This window comes from Pavona decussata, unplaced genomic scaffold (genome assembly GCF_977016875.1).
Source record: "Pavona decussata unplaced genomic scaffold, jaPavDecu1.1 SCAFFOLD_190, whole genome shotgun sequence".
In the NCBI taxonomy this organism is placed as follows: Eukaryota; Metazoa; Cnidaria; class Anthozoa; order Scleractinia; family Agariciidae; genus Pavona; species Pavona decussata.
In genome coordinates this window covers 872,699-889,472 of record NW_028145599.1, presented here as the reverse complement: position 1 = coordinate 889,472, position 16,774 = coordinate 872,699, and the positions used below count along the sequence as shown (strand labels likewise).

Genomic DNA, 16,774 nt, shown 5'->3' with positions numbered 1-16,774 from the left:
TGCACCGTTTACTCCTTTGAAATTCCTTATATGTATAAACGCAGGGAATCCTAAGGTGCCTCCTCGCATTTTGGCCTCTGGGCAAAGACCCAGCGGGGGCAACGCTGTCAATCACATGAAACTCAAAGAAACCATCACAGGGCACGACACTGTTACTTCAAGGACGGAAATTTTCAACACAAAAATTTTACAGTTTGCGTAATGCAAATTGGACGAAAACAAGAACACTTCAATCCATTTGCCACAACTGATTGGATAGCCTACCAAGGAGAACCGACCCACCCAGAGGGATTGATGGGAACCATTCAAGTGGTTCATAACATACAATACAATAGAATGTTTACTGGACTTTTGTAGAGGATCTAATTGCAGAAAGTGACGGAATCGTAAGAGTCGCCAAGTTGCGAGCCGGGAAGTCAACTCTCGAGAGAGGGATGCAGCAGCTCTATCCCTTAGAGCTATCCTACGACAGAGAAACGACGGAGAGATCAGTGACACTTAATCCAGAAGCCCCAGCATTCAGGCCTCAAAGAGATGCTGCGGTGGCTGCAAACTTCAGGATCAAGAACATTGCGTTAGATACGGACTAGACAAAGCCTCAAAGGAAAACTGTAGAATTTCAAACACTGAACTACCCGTTGAGAACATTGATTGCGAATAATTTGTAGGAAGTTGAAATCGTTTATTTCCGCACAATTCCAGTGTGTCTTTTCTTTGAAAACAAACAGGGGAGGGTGTTGGGAACTGTGCGAAAATAGTGTTTACATATTTTCATAGTATACTTTATCTTTTCACTTTATTACATTCAAGTTGATAGCAACGTTGATTTACAAATAATTAGCTTAGGATTTCCGGAATGTTTAAGCGACAGTCACGAAGTAATCCGAGATAAGATGTATTTCTTAATTGATTCTCGTTGGCGTAATACCAAATGTCAATCATCTTACAATAATATAGGTTAGGTTTCATGAACACTGTAGTTGATTGAAGAAAGAAGATCGTGCAATCTAGAAGCAAATTGTAGAGAAGAAATCTTTGTGGACTTAACGGTTGATACATCCGATATTCATTCAAGCAGACTTCTATTTGTCTCGTTTCCGACAATTTAAATACACACCTAGAATAATGTTAAAGGGCAATTGACGGGAAAATTTGTACATTTTTTTATCATTCCTATGATTTCTTCTTAGCATAAAGACTCATTCTCCGTTAAATGTTTAACTGTATCGGCCAAAGTAAATTAAATAGGAATTTTTTTCCGCGCTCATTTGGCCGCCATTTTGAAAACATTTGGTTTTAAGGTCACGCAATCTCTTTACGTCACAGGTGTGTAAGACACAAACAATCAGCTCTGATAACTAAGTAGGCTTCGATCTCTCACGAAACAAATCAATGTTACAGCGTGAGTAGCCAGATGTCTTAAATAAAATAGGAATAAAATAAACATGCAAGAATGTTAAACTACAGATTCTAAAGTTGTGAAAATTTACTATATTGTTACATTCTTTGCGTCCGTCAACTGAAAGGATCCCTTCAGATCGCGCTGTTGAGATCAGTCACTTTTGTTGTAATTCTATTAAGGCATATGATGTGTCATATTGTGTCATATTGGAAGCTGGGAAGTTTGCAAATAAAAAGGCTTTAAAATGTAAGCGAGTTTAGTTTATTCCTTATTGTTTTGTAATTCACGAGTAGAAATCAATTTTTTACTGGTTTGTCTGTGTTTCGAAGAACAGACTTCAAGCGGCCGGCTAGCGCAACCTTTGCGGTATCTTTTCCCATCACTTATCGAGCCCTTTAAATACTGCTTATGTTCTCCAGCAATAAGGGAAAAAGAAAATTCAAATTTCTGTGTAAGGAAGTAAACTGAAAAATATATTGAGCAAATACAATTTTGACTAACGTTCTGTGAACCAATTTGCGTGTAATGAACTAGTGAGATTTCATACATGCGTAAATGTCATTCGAGATGTCGGTGTGAAGTTGTTTATCCCGCTAGACAGATTTCAATAGAATTTACCTGTACTTACCTTGGCGCATGTGGATAGGCAGCGTAATGGATGAGGAAAATAAAAATTTGGCCGCTATTCCAAAGGGCAAAAAGAAAAAAAGAGAGCCTGGCAAGCGTTGTGCCGTAATGTTTTGTAATAATACCAACGCAGACGACGTTAGTCTTCACCAATTTCCGAGACATGATCCACTGCGAAGACAATGGATTCAGTTCGTGCTTAGAAAAAGAGACAATGACTGGAAGCCAGGTTCTGGGCATATTTGCAGTAATCATTTTTCTCCAGACTGCTTTGAGGGAATGGGGGCGAAATTGGCCGGATTTGTTTCGAAACTGCCCCTGAAGAAAACAGCTGTGCCAGCGATTCAGGTTAATCCCACACCTGAACAGCTTGAGGATGCCCGTCGGCTGAACAGAAAACTTCCTCCCATGGAAACTAAACTGGATGAAAAAATAAGCCTGACGATCTGCAAACCTACAAGACACGGAAAAGACCCAGCCGGGCCCTTTCCAAGTTAACTGCACATCGGGTGAGTTCCAAATAGCCAAATAATTAAGCGAAACTTCAACTACAATTCAATACGCCATGGAATATTCTTGATTTGTGATTTTATCTTCACTTCGGCTGCTATTAATCATGCATCGCGATCTATTTTGATGACAGCTCGTTGCCGAGTTCGAGGGGATGCATGACAAGCGAATGGTTAATACTCAGGAAAAGCCATCTAAAAGTGCAGGCTACATTAACATGGAAAATGACCCCCTGGAAGTGCTACCTGTAATGGTCGAGGATGAAGCTTCCACACCTCCAAGTGTTGAATCCAGTTTAAAGGCAAACAAAAGAAACAAAGGCACCCAGAAAGGACTCCGACGCCCAATTTGTTGCAGTAAAGGTATTTATAAACACTAACTTACACAGCACCGGATATACTTTATATATTATCTTGTTAACTAATCCGGTATTAATTGACTTTGTCATCAATTCATCACCCCAGGTACGCAAATATCCACAAAGAAAAAGATTCTAGTGGACAATGGTTCTCAGTGCAACATTGCGAATCTTGCTCCTTTGAAATTGCTGAAGAAAGATCTGGATGAGAACGCACCAGATGAAACACCAGAGGATAGACTCCTTCAAGGTAATGATGTAGAACCTTTCGAAGACTTAGCTGTTGATGATGGAGACTACAACCCATCCCTTGAGTCAGAGGAAGATGAGGATGACAAAGAGGTCACAACAACTGTAAGGTAAGAGAAATGTTGTAGTGTCCGTCGTTTAAATTTTCTTTCGACATTTCAACAATTTAAAATTGCGGCTCCTGCAGGCTGTATTGTCTGACGTTAAATAACAGCCTCGCATCTAATACATTACTCTTTGTTAAGTGTCAAAACTATGGGTCGTGCAATTTCTGACAAATTACCTCATTGCATTTTCTCTTTTAACAACTCAGTTACTGGTACGCTAATAACAATCTTTATACATTTAGGTCGTCAGATAGTAAAGAAAATGTGAAGCCCCACAAGGAGAGGAAATTTATTGTTTTTGAGACAAACCTTCTCAGCTTGTTTGCCTCTTGCCCCATTTGTGCTGGTTCTGCTGAGGCGCGAGTTCTAAAGGAAATCGGTTCATTGGTAAAAATTCTCTACTGGTGCACGGAAGAAAACTGCAAGTACACCAATGTGTGGTGCAGCCAACCACTTGTCAAAGGAAAGATGCCTGTGGGAAACTTGTTATTGTTGTCTTCTATTCTGCTCTCAGGTTAGTGAGCGTAGCTGTAGAAAATTACAAAACTTTACCCAAACGAAATATGGATAAAGCAACCCAATCAACCAGCAGAATAGTAAGAAATGAAAGTAAAAAAACCCCTCAAATAAACAAGAAAAGATAAATAAACTACAACATCTGATGACGACAGCTACACCTTTAGGGGTGAAGTTCTTAACGATGCAAACCTGTAAGTGGGGTGTGGTTAGTAGAGAAACTTGGCAAGGGTTCGTTCACATGTGATTGTCTAAATTGACTTTTACTTTACTTACAGGATCGAGTGCAGCTAAGACTTTGAGAATGCTTAAAATCATGAATGTTGCCAGCATCTCAGAGCGCACATTCTACCGGCACACGAGCTCGGATGTCAATCCTGTCATAATACAACAGTGGAGAGCAAATCAGCAGAGTCTCCTAGAAAGACTAAGTGAAAGTGAACGTGGGTTGGTGTTGGCTGGCCATGGCAGATGCGACTCCCCTGGGTACTGCGCCAAATTTGGTTCGTTTACTTTTATTGAAGAGGAGATTAACAGGGTGGACGACTCTCAACTAGTCCAGGTTAGCACAGTCCCCCCTTGGAAACGGTATGAGTTATTTCTTGCTTTGAACTTCCAAGGCAATTATTGTGGGCACTGCCATAAAATAATGAGCAAATATGCCCTCCGTGGGCATCCATTATCAAAGCCTGTGATTGTGTAAATTTCATCTGTCTTTAAAACTTTGCCACTAACAGACCCAAAGTGTTATCACGTACTTGAAGTAGATCAACCGTATTTTTCTGATATCGTCCCTCATATTGTTACCGGCAGCCCTGTGACAATTTTTTTTAACCAGTACAACAAATTTCGACAACATCCCAAGTAACTTTTCTGTTTTTACGGTTCTGTAAACCACTACAACATTTTTTTTATTCTTTGTAGAGCAATGAAGCCAGAAATACCGCCTGGATGGAACATGAAGGGTTGGTGCGAGCGGTTGGACTAATCAACAATGCTGGGTCGAACATTGCCCAAATCATTACAGACAGGCATAAACAAAATGAAGCATGGATTCGAAGAAATTTGCTGGACACTTGCCACTACTGCGACATTTGGCATGTATCTAAAGGTAAAGGAACAATTCTCTTACGTGTAAAGGAATCGGGGGGGGGGATGCAGGCACTGCTACCACGTATTACGCTTACTCTTATGTTATGTTAGTCGCATCTATTTTCCTCGACTCGTTGTCATTTTTAGTTCGTGTTTTACTCAAACAGGTTTGAGTAAAAAAGATTGACAAGCTTGCCAAAAAGAAAGAATGCGAAGACGTTGGTCAGTGGCGCCAGTCTATCTCGAATCACATGTACTGGTGTGCGGCATCAACTCCAGATGGCAATGGAAAATTGATGCAGGAATAGTGGAAAATGCTACCTCTCCACGTCCAAAACATTCACAATAACCCCAACAGTGATGTATACTCTGAATGTGGGCATGGAGAGCTAGAAGGGGAGGCCAGGGATAGACTTTGGCTTTAGCCTCGTATGTCACTTACAGTACTGTTGTTAAAATTAATAAACATAGGATCTTTCCACGTTCTTTCTGCAGCATTTGAAGAAACAGATACAACAAGTACAGCACATGTTGTAGAAGGTAGTGTGCACATTAGTCTGGTATATCCATACAACATCAAGAAAACAAACTTAAAAAATAAGAACCAAAAATAAAGAAATAAACAAACGAGAACAGTAATGGTTCCGGTGTATTAATAAGTAATGTTTCAATTCACATGCTCTACCGCTGCTGTAAAACTTGAGGAATTGTTACTCAAGCCTCATCTGCTAAAAGATGTAGCTAAACTATCTCCAAAGTACCAGACCTCTACCCTCGAAGCGAAACATAGCCTGGATATACAGTTTGTTCCTAAGCATACTGCGTTCTCGTACTGGGGAATGTACACAAGGTTGTAATCTATATCAACTGCAACGCATTTGTCGACTCTTATCTTGGTTTGAATTTTAAACAAATTTAATATTTTAATATAATTCTCTACACACGCTTTTATTTTTAAATAGATTGTGCCTTTCTGCACTACACTACAATGAAAATGCGGATAGCATGCAAGCAGTGACAGTTGATGGAGGGCCATACTACTCAATCCGGTTTCCCAAAGCTAAACAAGGAGGGCATGCAGTTTGAGAAATTAAAACTAAAGCAACCTATGGTAAGCTGGAAGTTCCCAATATGGAATTCTACTTTCAAAATCGTATCTAATAGACCACTGTATATATTGTACTTCATCGAGTCGCCAAGTGTGCTTTCCCATTGTTTCATTGTTCTCATCATAAAATTGCCACAAAAAACTTGACCATGGGTAAAAAGAAAACCCACCACAAACCACAACAACATATACATGAGACATCGCCTCATATAAGCTACAAAATGGTTGATAACTAAAAGATCCTATCATTTCATAGGGTACTGCTCCAATGCCATTACAAGACTGTTTGCTTCCTATGAGGAAAACTCAAAGGCACTGAAGGAATACATGTGTAATCTGCAAATCAACACACCACCACCCCTAACTGCAACAGCACACAGGCCTGACAGTGAAGAAGCAGTGAGGAGTTTTGTCAGCAGATACAACCGATCTAGTCTTGTAAACTAGACGAAAACTGGCTTCAACAGATGTCAATTTCTTTTGATGTGTAATATATATCGATAAGATGTGATGAACTAATTAACAATTTGATTGGTTTGATGATTGGCCGAACAATCTATCACAAAGGCACAAAAGACATTTAATAATATTCACCATTTATTATCATAATATATATCCAGCATTTTGTTTTCAAATTGGCTTTAAGTCAAGCGAAAATTTTGGAACTATATATATCTAAATGCTGTAGAAAGAAATGACACAAACACAGTCCTTGAAATCAAACGTTTTCAACCTGAAACGCACTCTCACACCCATCAATCCCAATGTGACACCTTGTTTGTTTTGAAAAAAAGAAAGGCATTTAGCTAAACTACTTTGAATGTAAGTGCAATAATTTACATGTCACAAAATCAATCATACCGTACATAGCAAACTCAAGCTGTCCAGTTGGCAGCCATTCCAAATACAATGTATATTTTTTACATCACCCAATTCCACTCATTTCATTATCATAGAAAAAAGGATATGGACTTTAGGCAAGGCTATTCATCTGCATATTGAAATCCTGCAAAGACCATGTCATCTTCTGACCTTCCTGGCTCTTGGAAATGTGCTCTGATACAGTTTACTGCACAAGAAGGTAAAGGAACTCTGATTTCCTTTCCTAGAGCTCCCCAACACCACCTAACTAACTGCCTGTAGGCTACATGCCTACGCTTTTTATGGTCAGGTCCCTCATAGGCCGAGGTGCCATATTGCTGCTTATATTGCAGCCATGCAGCCTGCAATACCCAGTAATTAAGGCAGACCGCATGGAACCCAGGGTGATGTACTATGCAATGTGGGGGCTCTTCTAGCTGCTCTACCTCAACAGCCTCTACGTTTTTACGTGACACAGCATCGATTTCTCTGCAACAGATGTTCTCTCCCTCTCTCCACATCTGCTGGCAGTTCCCACACAGGCACCTTGTAAACAATGATAATCACTATCTAAAAAATTATGAAGGGCTAGTGAGAACTATTTCCCTAGCTTTAGACTGGGTTGCCAAACAGCTTCCAACAAAAAGCGAAAGAAAAGAAACAATTCTTTGGCTTCGTTAACCAGGTTAATATTTCATTTATGCGCTTATTTGGTATGCTAAACAAAGGAAGTCATCACATTACAGGGTAGTTAGTACAAAAGGAATTTTTGAAGAAGCAAACTAATGCTTTTATTCCAGCTTGAAAATGACGATCATGTTAGCAGAACACAACCACTTAAAAGGGTTAGCACAATAGCTGGGAAATACTTTAATGAAAGCATTTTGTGAAAGGCAAGGAAATTAAATTACACAATTTGTGAAGCCGAACAGAAACGTGGGTGACAATTGTACAAGAACTCATGTATTGCTTACATCACACGAAATACAATCAAGTCAATTTCATTTCCCTCTTCTAAGAGAAATGACTTACAAATTGTATTACAAGGATAAATTCAGGCATACGTCCTAGCGTTTGCCCGTAGAACTTGAACGACCCCAAGGTTATGATATTTCATGTTGACATATTACTTTGCGCGATTAGCAAAGCATATCACGTAACCAACAAAATTCAACACCCACTGTTAGTTGGATAAATTACATTTATTAAAGATGTTGGAAAAAATCATTGCAAACACGTTCAAGCTTGATAAAATTAACGGATAAAATGCCAATGTCGGAGGCGAAAAATGCATGTTAGGCCTCTAGGCACTCACCATTCCTCGCTTTCTAGCTCACATCGGCGGCGCGGAGGTTTGCTGTAAACAGTTTGCGAGGGACGAGTAATTGAATGAAATGCAACACAAGTGAAAAAAGGCAACCATTTTTTGTTAATAAAAATCAAAGCCATAAAATTTGTTGAATGATTAAATGTTAATAATGTTCAATAAAACGCTGACTTCTCACTGAATCTTGTCTGATATCTTGGGGACAATAGTTGACACTGCCTTGCATTTATGTACAGTCTAGAGATCTTGTTTTCACTTCATACCGAACAAGCCCCCCATACTTCAAAACACCATTTTTCACTTTGCTTGCCACTAAATTTGCTTGGCCAGCTATTAAACAGCAATACGCACTGGTGGAGAGTTTATTTATGTTTTCGTGTGATGTGCAAGTAACACCACATGCATTTGTTTCCAGTACCGTGCCAAGGTGACTTGACATTGTTTACGTTGTTATCATGGTCAAACTTTTTGTTCTTATGGGATTCAAAGTGAACGCACAACCTGGAACATGCATCCGAGATTAATTCTTAACTATGCATCAGAGTTTAATTCTTAACTAATATTCTAATTGGGCATGCCTTTCAAATTGAATAACATCATAGTTTTGATTTCTAAACCATTCAAAGTAAAGTCATTGATGCAGTCAGACCGTCAATGGGAGCCTTACTCTGGTTCAACATTTCGAGTCTTTCAAGGGTTACAAGTACATTACTTCACCCTCGACAGCATTGGTATGTCCTCACGAAAGAAATCTGTGGCATCCGTCTGACAGATTTTTCCAAAAACAAAATATTTAAGAGATTTCCTGCCAAAGTACGAAGTGTGGTTAGTAGGGAATTTTAAACTGCAAAATCGGTGTATGCTACCACGGAGTTTAACAGGATGCCTAGTACCATCTATGTTGCTTCCACATTCGGTTTCATTGTCTTCATCAGAAAGGCATTCCACTAAATTTGGTGCCAGAGGCTTTTCATGCACGGTTAACTGTCTCAAGTCTTCAAAGTGACCAGCACGAAAAGCCTCTGGGCCAGAGCGCGATCCCTTTGATAGCGCCGACCCATTTACAACCCTGCTTATACCCAAACATCCAGAATCTGGATGTTTTGATGATTGGTTCCTTGGAGACTTTGAATGTTTCAAACCCTCTGATTGGATAACAATCACAATAGGCATGTGATCGGGACGTGGCTGGTTTGACGGTGACAAAGATCGATTCCAAACAATCCAAGCAAATGACACAAACGTTTTTCACTTTTTACTTGAAAAGAGAATTGGAAATATCAAATCGCTGTACAAAGGGAAGATTTAGATATGGCAATAGCTGAAGTCATTGGAACATTCGATAGTGTAGAGGAAATAAGTGCGGAACAAAGAGAGGGCATTGGCAGTCTTGCCGACTGGCTATGGAAAATCACTGTTCCAGTTACTACCTGGCATATGCCCTGCACCCGATATGATGGGATATACGAGTTACCCAAAGAAAGCCATTTTTTTAGTTATTTGCCTGTTGAATGCACTTATTGAATCGCACATGAAGGAGTTGCGGTTTTCATTTGCTTGTGCATATGATCACCGTAGGAAACCGCCAGTTTGATTGACAGATCAGAAACAAGGTCAAGGTCCATCTAGCACGGCAAATCAAGGCAATCTGTACCAGAACAAAGGTCCTTGTCACACGTGAGGAAAAAACCTCTGGTACCCAGGGTAGCATTCCACCAAACGGCCTTATTGATTTGCCACGATCTGTACCAACTATAACCCTACTGAACTCTGTCACATTAGATTTGCCGGTCATGCAAAGGACTTCTCTTTTGGCGGGAAAGACGGCCAAAGCTCGGAGGAGCGTCAAAGGGGTCCACGAAGGGCTTGTCCGAACTTCTGTCTCCAGAAATACACATGAATGTTCCAGACAGAGTGCTTGTTCTTCAAGCTACAAACAAAGCTCCCTGGTTCAGCATGGCAGACATTGCTGAACTTAAGTTGACTATGAAAGAGCGGGGTAAGTTACTAAGTCCACGAAATATTAGACATAAATATGTTAATTTGTTGTAATTTAGTTTGATATGTGGAGCCAAGCTAATAGGCTACAAGTTATTTGGTTTGTTTTGTTTGTTGGTTAATTTCTACCTAATTTTCTTACCCTGTAATTTTTTGACTTCATACGTTTTGTCTGTAACCATTGTTTCAACATAAGCTTAACGTTTTTAATTATTTTTTGCATAGTTTGCTCTCAGGGGGTACCATTGTCAATTTTGCATATAATGTATAACGTGTGTGCTGTAAGTGGTCTTGAGTGACCCTATTTAAGGGGAATGAAATCGATACCCTCCGCTTTTAAGGCTCAAAACTGACACCCTATAGATAGCAATAATTCAGAATTCTGTAAATGGGTAGCTTGAAGCAAGGTTTAGCTTGATTTCTCTTCAGTTATAGAACAATGCCAAATAGAATGACAGACCAAACGCCAGCTCAGTCATTTCTGAATCATTGATTACGGAAAAGGTTAGATTTTATGCGCTTGGACCTCGGTTGAAAGGTTTTCAACAGGTAGAGCGATCAGAAAACCATGCATGATAAATGAAGCAAAAAAGGAGAGTCCACACTTGTGAAACAAGTTGTAGTGCAAAACTTCCAAGGAGAACCAAAATGGCTTGAAGGGAACCCTTACAGAGCAGACTGGTCCCAAGTCTTATGAAAATCTTGTCGGAGCTCTATGATGGACACTCCATGTTGACCAAATGCATCAGAAGCCTGAATCACAAGTCGACCCTCCAAATCGCAACACAGATGTTAACACGGCCTTTCCAGAAGACACAACTGGCAAAGAAGTCATTGACGTCAAACTGATAACATCTCTGCAGTTAGAGACCGTGGAAACCACCACGCAATAGCCAACTGAAATTTGAAGCAGGGAATTTAGCACCAATGTGGCAACACAGGCAACTGCAACCACGCAACCTCAAGCTCAGCCACACTTTCCAACTAGACAGCACAAGGCATGTATGCCATTCTTATTGCACTGTGTCCATCCTTTGGCATAAACAAGAGGAGGAGTCAAAGAAGGCGAGAACTTTGTGAGATTGTCTCATTGTCAATGGTTCCAAAGGATAATAAAGGTATGTAAATGTGTGACTGCAGTTCTTTTGGTTGCAATTCCCAAGTAAATATATGATGGCAGTTCGGTTTGTTCCAATCCCCATATAAAGGAGTATACCAAAGATTGGTCATGTTTTTCTTTTCATAGAAGACGAAACTGAGTATTTGTAAATAAAGCCCCACTCACACCAACAAAACATGTTTAATTAAATTCCCCCCCCCCCCCCAAAAAAAAATTATTCAGGTGCGAATCACGTCATTCCCATCAACCATGTGCTGCGTTTCTAGTGGGAGTCGACTTTCACGTCTTTTCACTTTTCACTCAAGTGTTGGTGTGCTTGCTTGTCGAGTTTTACCTTCTCTTCGCGTTTGGTGTGCTTGCTTGTCGAATCCTGGACTGTGCTTTCTTGCTGTGTGGGCTGCTATCAGGTAAGTTGCATTGCTTACGTCTGAAGTAAGAGTTGCTGGCATTAGGAATCTTGCGAAAGCTTGTCAGTGTTCATTTCCTCCATTTCTAGCGGGAGTCAAGTTTCACGTTCTTGCATCGCATTTGGTGTGCTTGCTTAGGTAAGTTGCATTGTTTCAGTTAGAAAGAAACCTTGCGGGTGAGATTTATCGACGCCTTCACGAAGAGTGTGCGACTGCGAAGACACATGAATAAGTTTGGCCTATTGTTGTTTACCTGTTTCACTACAAGAAACCAACGCTGCCTTGCGCTGAATAAATCAAGAGAAAAGTTATACATTGATAAAACATTAATCAGGTGTGTATGTCTTAGAGTGTTTTCCATTTGCCAGAACTGGCCAGACCTCCTGGTCTGTAAATCAAATGCGATTTACATGTGAAAAATATCTGGCAGTTGATGTTATTTCCTTTTCCTAAATGGTCGAACGCCTAATCTCTGATTATTATTAGTAATAATTAAAAGCGCTTCAGTCCGGCACTCTTCCAAAGCGGCCTCCTCATTGGTTTCCAAGGCACTTCCCGTACCTACTTGTAATTACACAATAAACCAATGGAATCGCTCGATAAATAAGTATTGGTTTCCCCTTTTTTTGTTACTGTTAATCATTACTTTTTTTCATTAACATTTTTCTTAACTACTTACCTCTAGAGTTAAACTCCAACCTGGACATCTCAGGGTCGTGGACAATGCCCTTGTTGTTCTTTTGTATATTCCAATGCTTGGAAACCAAAGAACTGCAAGGAATGTGGCTTTAAATAAAATTGGTGGCTCATATGTACCAAAGTGAAAGAAGCCTTGACTAGAGTCACCAGATGGCTGTGTTATAATAGTTAAAAGCAATGATCTGGAGATATATTCTGTTAAGCTGAGTTCTAATCTAGTGACAACAGAACGACTGTTGTTAAAACAAAAACTGATGTAGTTTGCCATCACAAGAAATGTAAGGAGAACAAAGCAGGCCGCGTGGCAAGTAGCACCAGCTCTTCATGTACTCATACAGAGGCAATGATGTCATTTTCTGACCCATCCTCAGCCAAGAAAATGACACATGAAGATATTTTAATGTATAAATGTGACAGTTCTTCAAGGGATTTTTTGTTGAGCATAAACCCACCACAAGATTTTAGGCACAGGGTTTAGATTTCAGAGCATCGCTATGCGGTTTTTACTGCGCCATCGACAGTAAACCCCACTAGGTATTGCCATTCCAAAGGCAGCAAGATGGCCATGGTTATGTTCCAACAGCACAACCAACAGAAAAACCAGCAACAGCAAGCAGATAAAGAACAAGAAAACATGCCTCCATCTACATGTCCTGTTTTGCATCCTTAAGTTGTCATTGCCAGATATTCCAGAAGCTGTACATGTTCCAAGCACTAGTTCGAGTGACATAGCCTCAACAGTGCAGTCATCTTGTCTTATCAGGATCATTCCAGTACAAGTTCTGGAAGTACTTCTGTAGGTAGAATGTCTACAGTGAAATTAAATCTCAAGAGGTCAATTCAATATCTTATGCCCCAGGAGCTTTTTGGAGCCTACAGGAAGCATGGGAAGAACTGACCAGATTGTTTTGTTCCATAGTCAAGCCAAGGTGATCTGTGTGGAAGTGCCTTGACAGCTGCACAAAGACATCCAGGTCAGGCCAGCTTCTTTTACTTAAGATAAAAGAAGCCATTCATATTCAATGGGAAAAACCTACACTTAATCATCAACTTTATCATGTTAATTTAAAACTTTCTCTGTAATATTTTACATTGTCGTGTTTCCTTTGTGCTTATAGTTAATTAGCATTTTGGTTTACACTATATATTCAACGTCTGTCTTTTGTAATTTACACTAAAGATGACAGAAGTTTCTGTAAAGTGTTGTGTGGTTTCTTAGAATATTGTTAAGCTTTAAAATATACATATGGTCCATAGAATTTATGCCAAAACAACCATGGTTTGCTGATACCTTGATAACCTGTTTGAATTCAGCCCCACCAAGGTGAACGACATACAGAACAGAATCTGACAACTCCTAATCTAGTTCTGGTGCACATGAGCAGTAGTTTCTCTTAGAACTGGAAGAGTTGACAATGTTGTCTGTGTTAAACAAACCTTGTGACCAATTCTTGCCAGAACTCTACATGTACATACTCCACACTATCCAGTGAGCAAAGATATTGTCTACAATACAAATACCAGACATTTTAGATGCTGAGGGCATTGTGATGCGTTTTTCATTAAGCATCATTAAGCAGATGATAACCCTTTGGAAAAATCCTCAATTTCCATACAATAGTCATAGCCAATACAAATCGTCAAGTGTTCAGCAGGGGTTAAGGTACAACAGAAGCATTCCATCAAAATGTTACGCAGAAAACTGGGTTAAATTTACAAAGTGGAGCTCCACAATCATAAACTACTAGAATCCCAATGGCTCACCATAGTGAATCATTGCGAAATAAAGAATATACCCAATCATTGTTGAATCTAAAAAAAAATCACGAAAAAGAAAGCATCCATCAGAGGTTGCAGTAAATATCTATAATGATGCAAAGTCATTACCATTAAGGTGCTGGGTGATAAAGACTTCAATACTGATAAAAAAAACCTCCTAATGGTGTGAGGTGAACTGCATGGTAAATCAACGTACCACAAATACCATAGAATTAGAGGTCATAGTATTTGCTAAATTATTAGAAAATGTAAAAAGTGTGCAAAATGCTCCAGCTGGTTGCAAGAAATAAAGAGTGCAGTTAACTTTGATGAGCATGCAACAAGGTATCAGTGGGAACATATCAAACAAATGTTGCAGGCAAAGAGAGGAAAAAGCATGAAATGGGTAAAGAAAATTCAGAAAGTTCTAAAGGAGGGTACTGTTGATGATGCACTGGAAGGTCTAGAAGTTCAGCTGCCACCTTTCTTGGAACATGTGTTTATAAAGCAACAACAGGCAAGATTTTTCAAAGACAAGTTGGAACATCTGACAGAAGAAGAAGCAGTGGTGCAGGTTGATTTTGGGAAAATTACAACTGCAAGTACCAGGGGGAAGTTCAGTCTGCACATTGGAGCCAAGACCAAGTACCTTGTTCACTGTTGCAATTTGGACAAAGTTATGATGAATTGGACCATTTTATCGTCTTATTTTTAATTTTCTTGTCTTACTTGCTAGACTTGATCCAAGGTGTTGCTTTTAACATTTTAGTGTCTCATATCTTTAGTTTTTATTGTCATTGCTTATTTGTGAATATTTTATTTTAATTTTTAACACGCCTACTTTTATTCTGTATATATTTATATGAAGGCCACTAGTCTTTCAGTGATCACTGTTGTGCGCTACCCTCTATAAATAAAGTTGATTATTATTATTATTATTATTATTATTATTATTATTATTATTATTATTATTATTATTATTATAAAGTCTGTGAATCTCATGTCATTGTTTCAGTTGATTTGAAGCACCACAAAACATCTGTTGCCATGTTTATGTACAAAGTTGTCAACGACCTTGTGAAGGGAAAATAACCCAAACATAATTCGAGTTTGGATATTTTCAGATGGACCAAGCTCACAGTTCAAGAAGAGGTACATTGCCCATTTGCTCCATATACTTCAAGATCAAGGTCATGACATCCAGTGGAACTACTTTGCTACATCACATGGGAAAGGGGCTGTCGATGGTATCTGGGGAACTGTGAAGCGCATGGTTTGGAATGTTGTATCCACAAGAAAGGTGGAAGCAGTCAAAGATGCATGCTCATTTACAGGTGTTGCAAATAAGTTGAGCAAATCTGTTGTGGTGACCTTTGTTGGATCTGAAGAATTAGGAGCTACTGCAGACTTACTTGGATTAAAGAAATTGTTCTCTGTTCCACCAGTAATCTCAGGTATTGCCACATTTCACAGCTTAGAACCACTCAGGAATGGTCTTATTCGCTGACGCACATACTCTTACCAGAATACCTGGATTGAACTGGGTGTCCAGTTTCCTCATTCAGAAAATGAAGACCTGAAAAGAAGCGATAGTGATGATCAGAATTCATCTTTTCTAAGCGAAGGAAGCAACAGTACCAGCAGTGCTGATAAAGACGATTCCAGTGTAGAGGAAGGAGACTGTTTCAGCAATGCTCCAAGAAACAGCCATTACACGTACAAAGAACTTTCAAGTGAGCAGTGAGGAAGACAGTGAAAGTCATGGTGAAGAGGGTGGCTCAAGTGAAGAAGATGGTTTGACTAGAAATAAAGGTTCAGGTGGTCCAGATATGAAAGAAAGAGCCAGCCACCCAAATAAAAGTTCGAGTGATGAGGAAGAGATGCCAGAGGAGAAAGATATCCAAGCTCGGCAGGGCCTTCCTAACAAGCTCCTATCACTATTCAAAGGATGCACTTCGTTCAGCCTTCCATATCATTTAGACTGTCGAATAAATGCAGTTTCTGATGGCTGGATCAGCTTTGAAGAAGGTGGTATCATACAAACTGATGATCTCAATGGTTTCCTTGGCAGGAGGAAGAAAAGCTGAGAGAAATGGTTATACAACTTTATTATTGTTGAATACCTGAGGCTTATTCAAGTGTATTGTGCTGCTAACAACAGTTGAAACCTTGCCATGGGAGTTGTTTGAGAGAACAGTTGGTTTGCTGCCAGTGCATTGCTTGCTGAAAGGTAGCAATCCACTTCTGCTTCAGGATGTAGTCCTTGTGCCATGCAATACCTCAGAGTCTGAGCACTGGATTTTCTGCCCAAAGAGAAATCTGTTGTTGTCTTGGACAGTATGCCAAGTAACCATATTAAACAAACAAGTCTTGATGCTATTTCTAAGATGTGTGTCCTTCTCAAGAAGGTCAACAGCAGTATAAACTTGGATCAGTTGAAGCTCATAGTCAACAAAAAAGGACAGACCAATGACTATAACTGTGGAGTGTTCACTTGTTTGTATTCAAAGTGCTTGGTTGGTCATTGTGAGATGATCAGTGATGCCAGCATCTCAAATTTCAGGAAACTCATGCTGTTGGAATTGTATGAAAGAAAGCTGCACCCAATCCCACCAGAGCAGTATTATGCTGTTGA

General features: G+C 39.6%; 1 protein-coding gene, 2 long non-coding RNA genes and 1 pseudogene across 15 annotated transcripts in view; 2 read left to right on the top strand and 2 right to left on the bottom strand.

The window, feature by feature from the left end:
- The window catches only part of LOC146462223 (uncharacterized), a 52,970-nt gene that overhangs the window by 18,789 nt on the left and 17,407 nt on the right, over positions 1-16,774 (bottom strand). Inside the window, exon 3 of one of the 12 annotated variants that reach the window (XR_014857204.1) lies at positions 15,435-15,715. The exons of the other annotated variants lie outside the window; for them this stretch is intronic. This is a non-coding gene — a long non-coding RNA (uncharacterized LOC146462223). Of the gene's footprint in view, positions 1-15,434; positions 15,716-16,774 lie in introns of those variants that run through there. 12 annotated transcript variants of the gene reach the window in all.
- On the top strand, positions 330-1,905 carry LOC146462227 (uncharacterized). Its single transcript, XR_014857206.1, has 2 exons — positions 330-878; positions 958-1,905. It is a non-coding gene; the product is annotated as an uncharacterized LOC146462227 (long non-coding RNA).
- LOC146462226 (uncharacterized) lies at positions 2,540-6,416 on the top strand (annotated as a pseudogene). Its single transcript, XR_014857205.1, has 9 exons — positions 2,540-2,901; positions 3,004-3,256; positions 3,496-3,767; positions 4,048-4,331; positions 4,694-4,901; positions 5,036-5,290; positions 5,522-5,711; positions 5,824-5,972; positions 6,226-6,416. The product of XR_014857205.1 is annotated as an uncharacterized LOC146462226 (transcript).
- Positions 6,944-9,330, bottom strand: LOC146462225 (uncharacterized). The gene is made up of 3 exons (XM_085085713.1): positions 8,870-9,330; positions 8,146-8,187; positions 6,944-7,376 (listed from the first exon to the last, which is right to left on the bottom strand). Exons 1-3 carry the CDS (start codon positions 9,328-9,330, stop codon positions 6,953-6,955), a joined length of 927 nt encoding a protein of 308 aa, XP_084941839.1. The 3' UTR covers positions 6,944-6,952.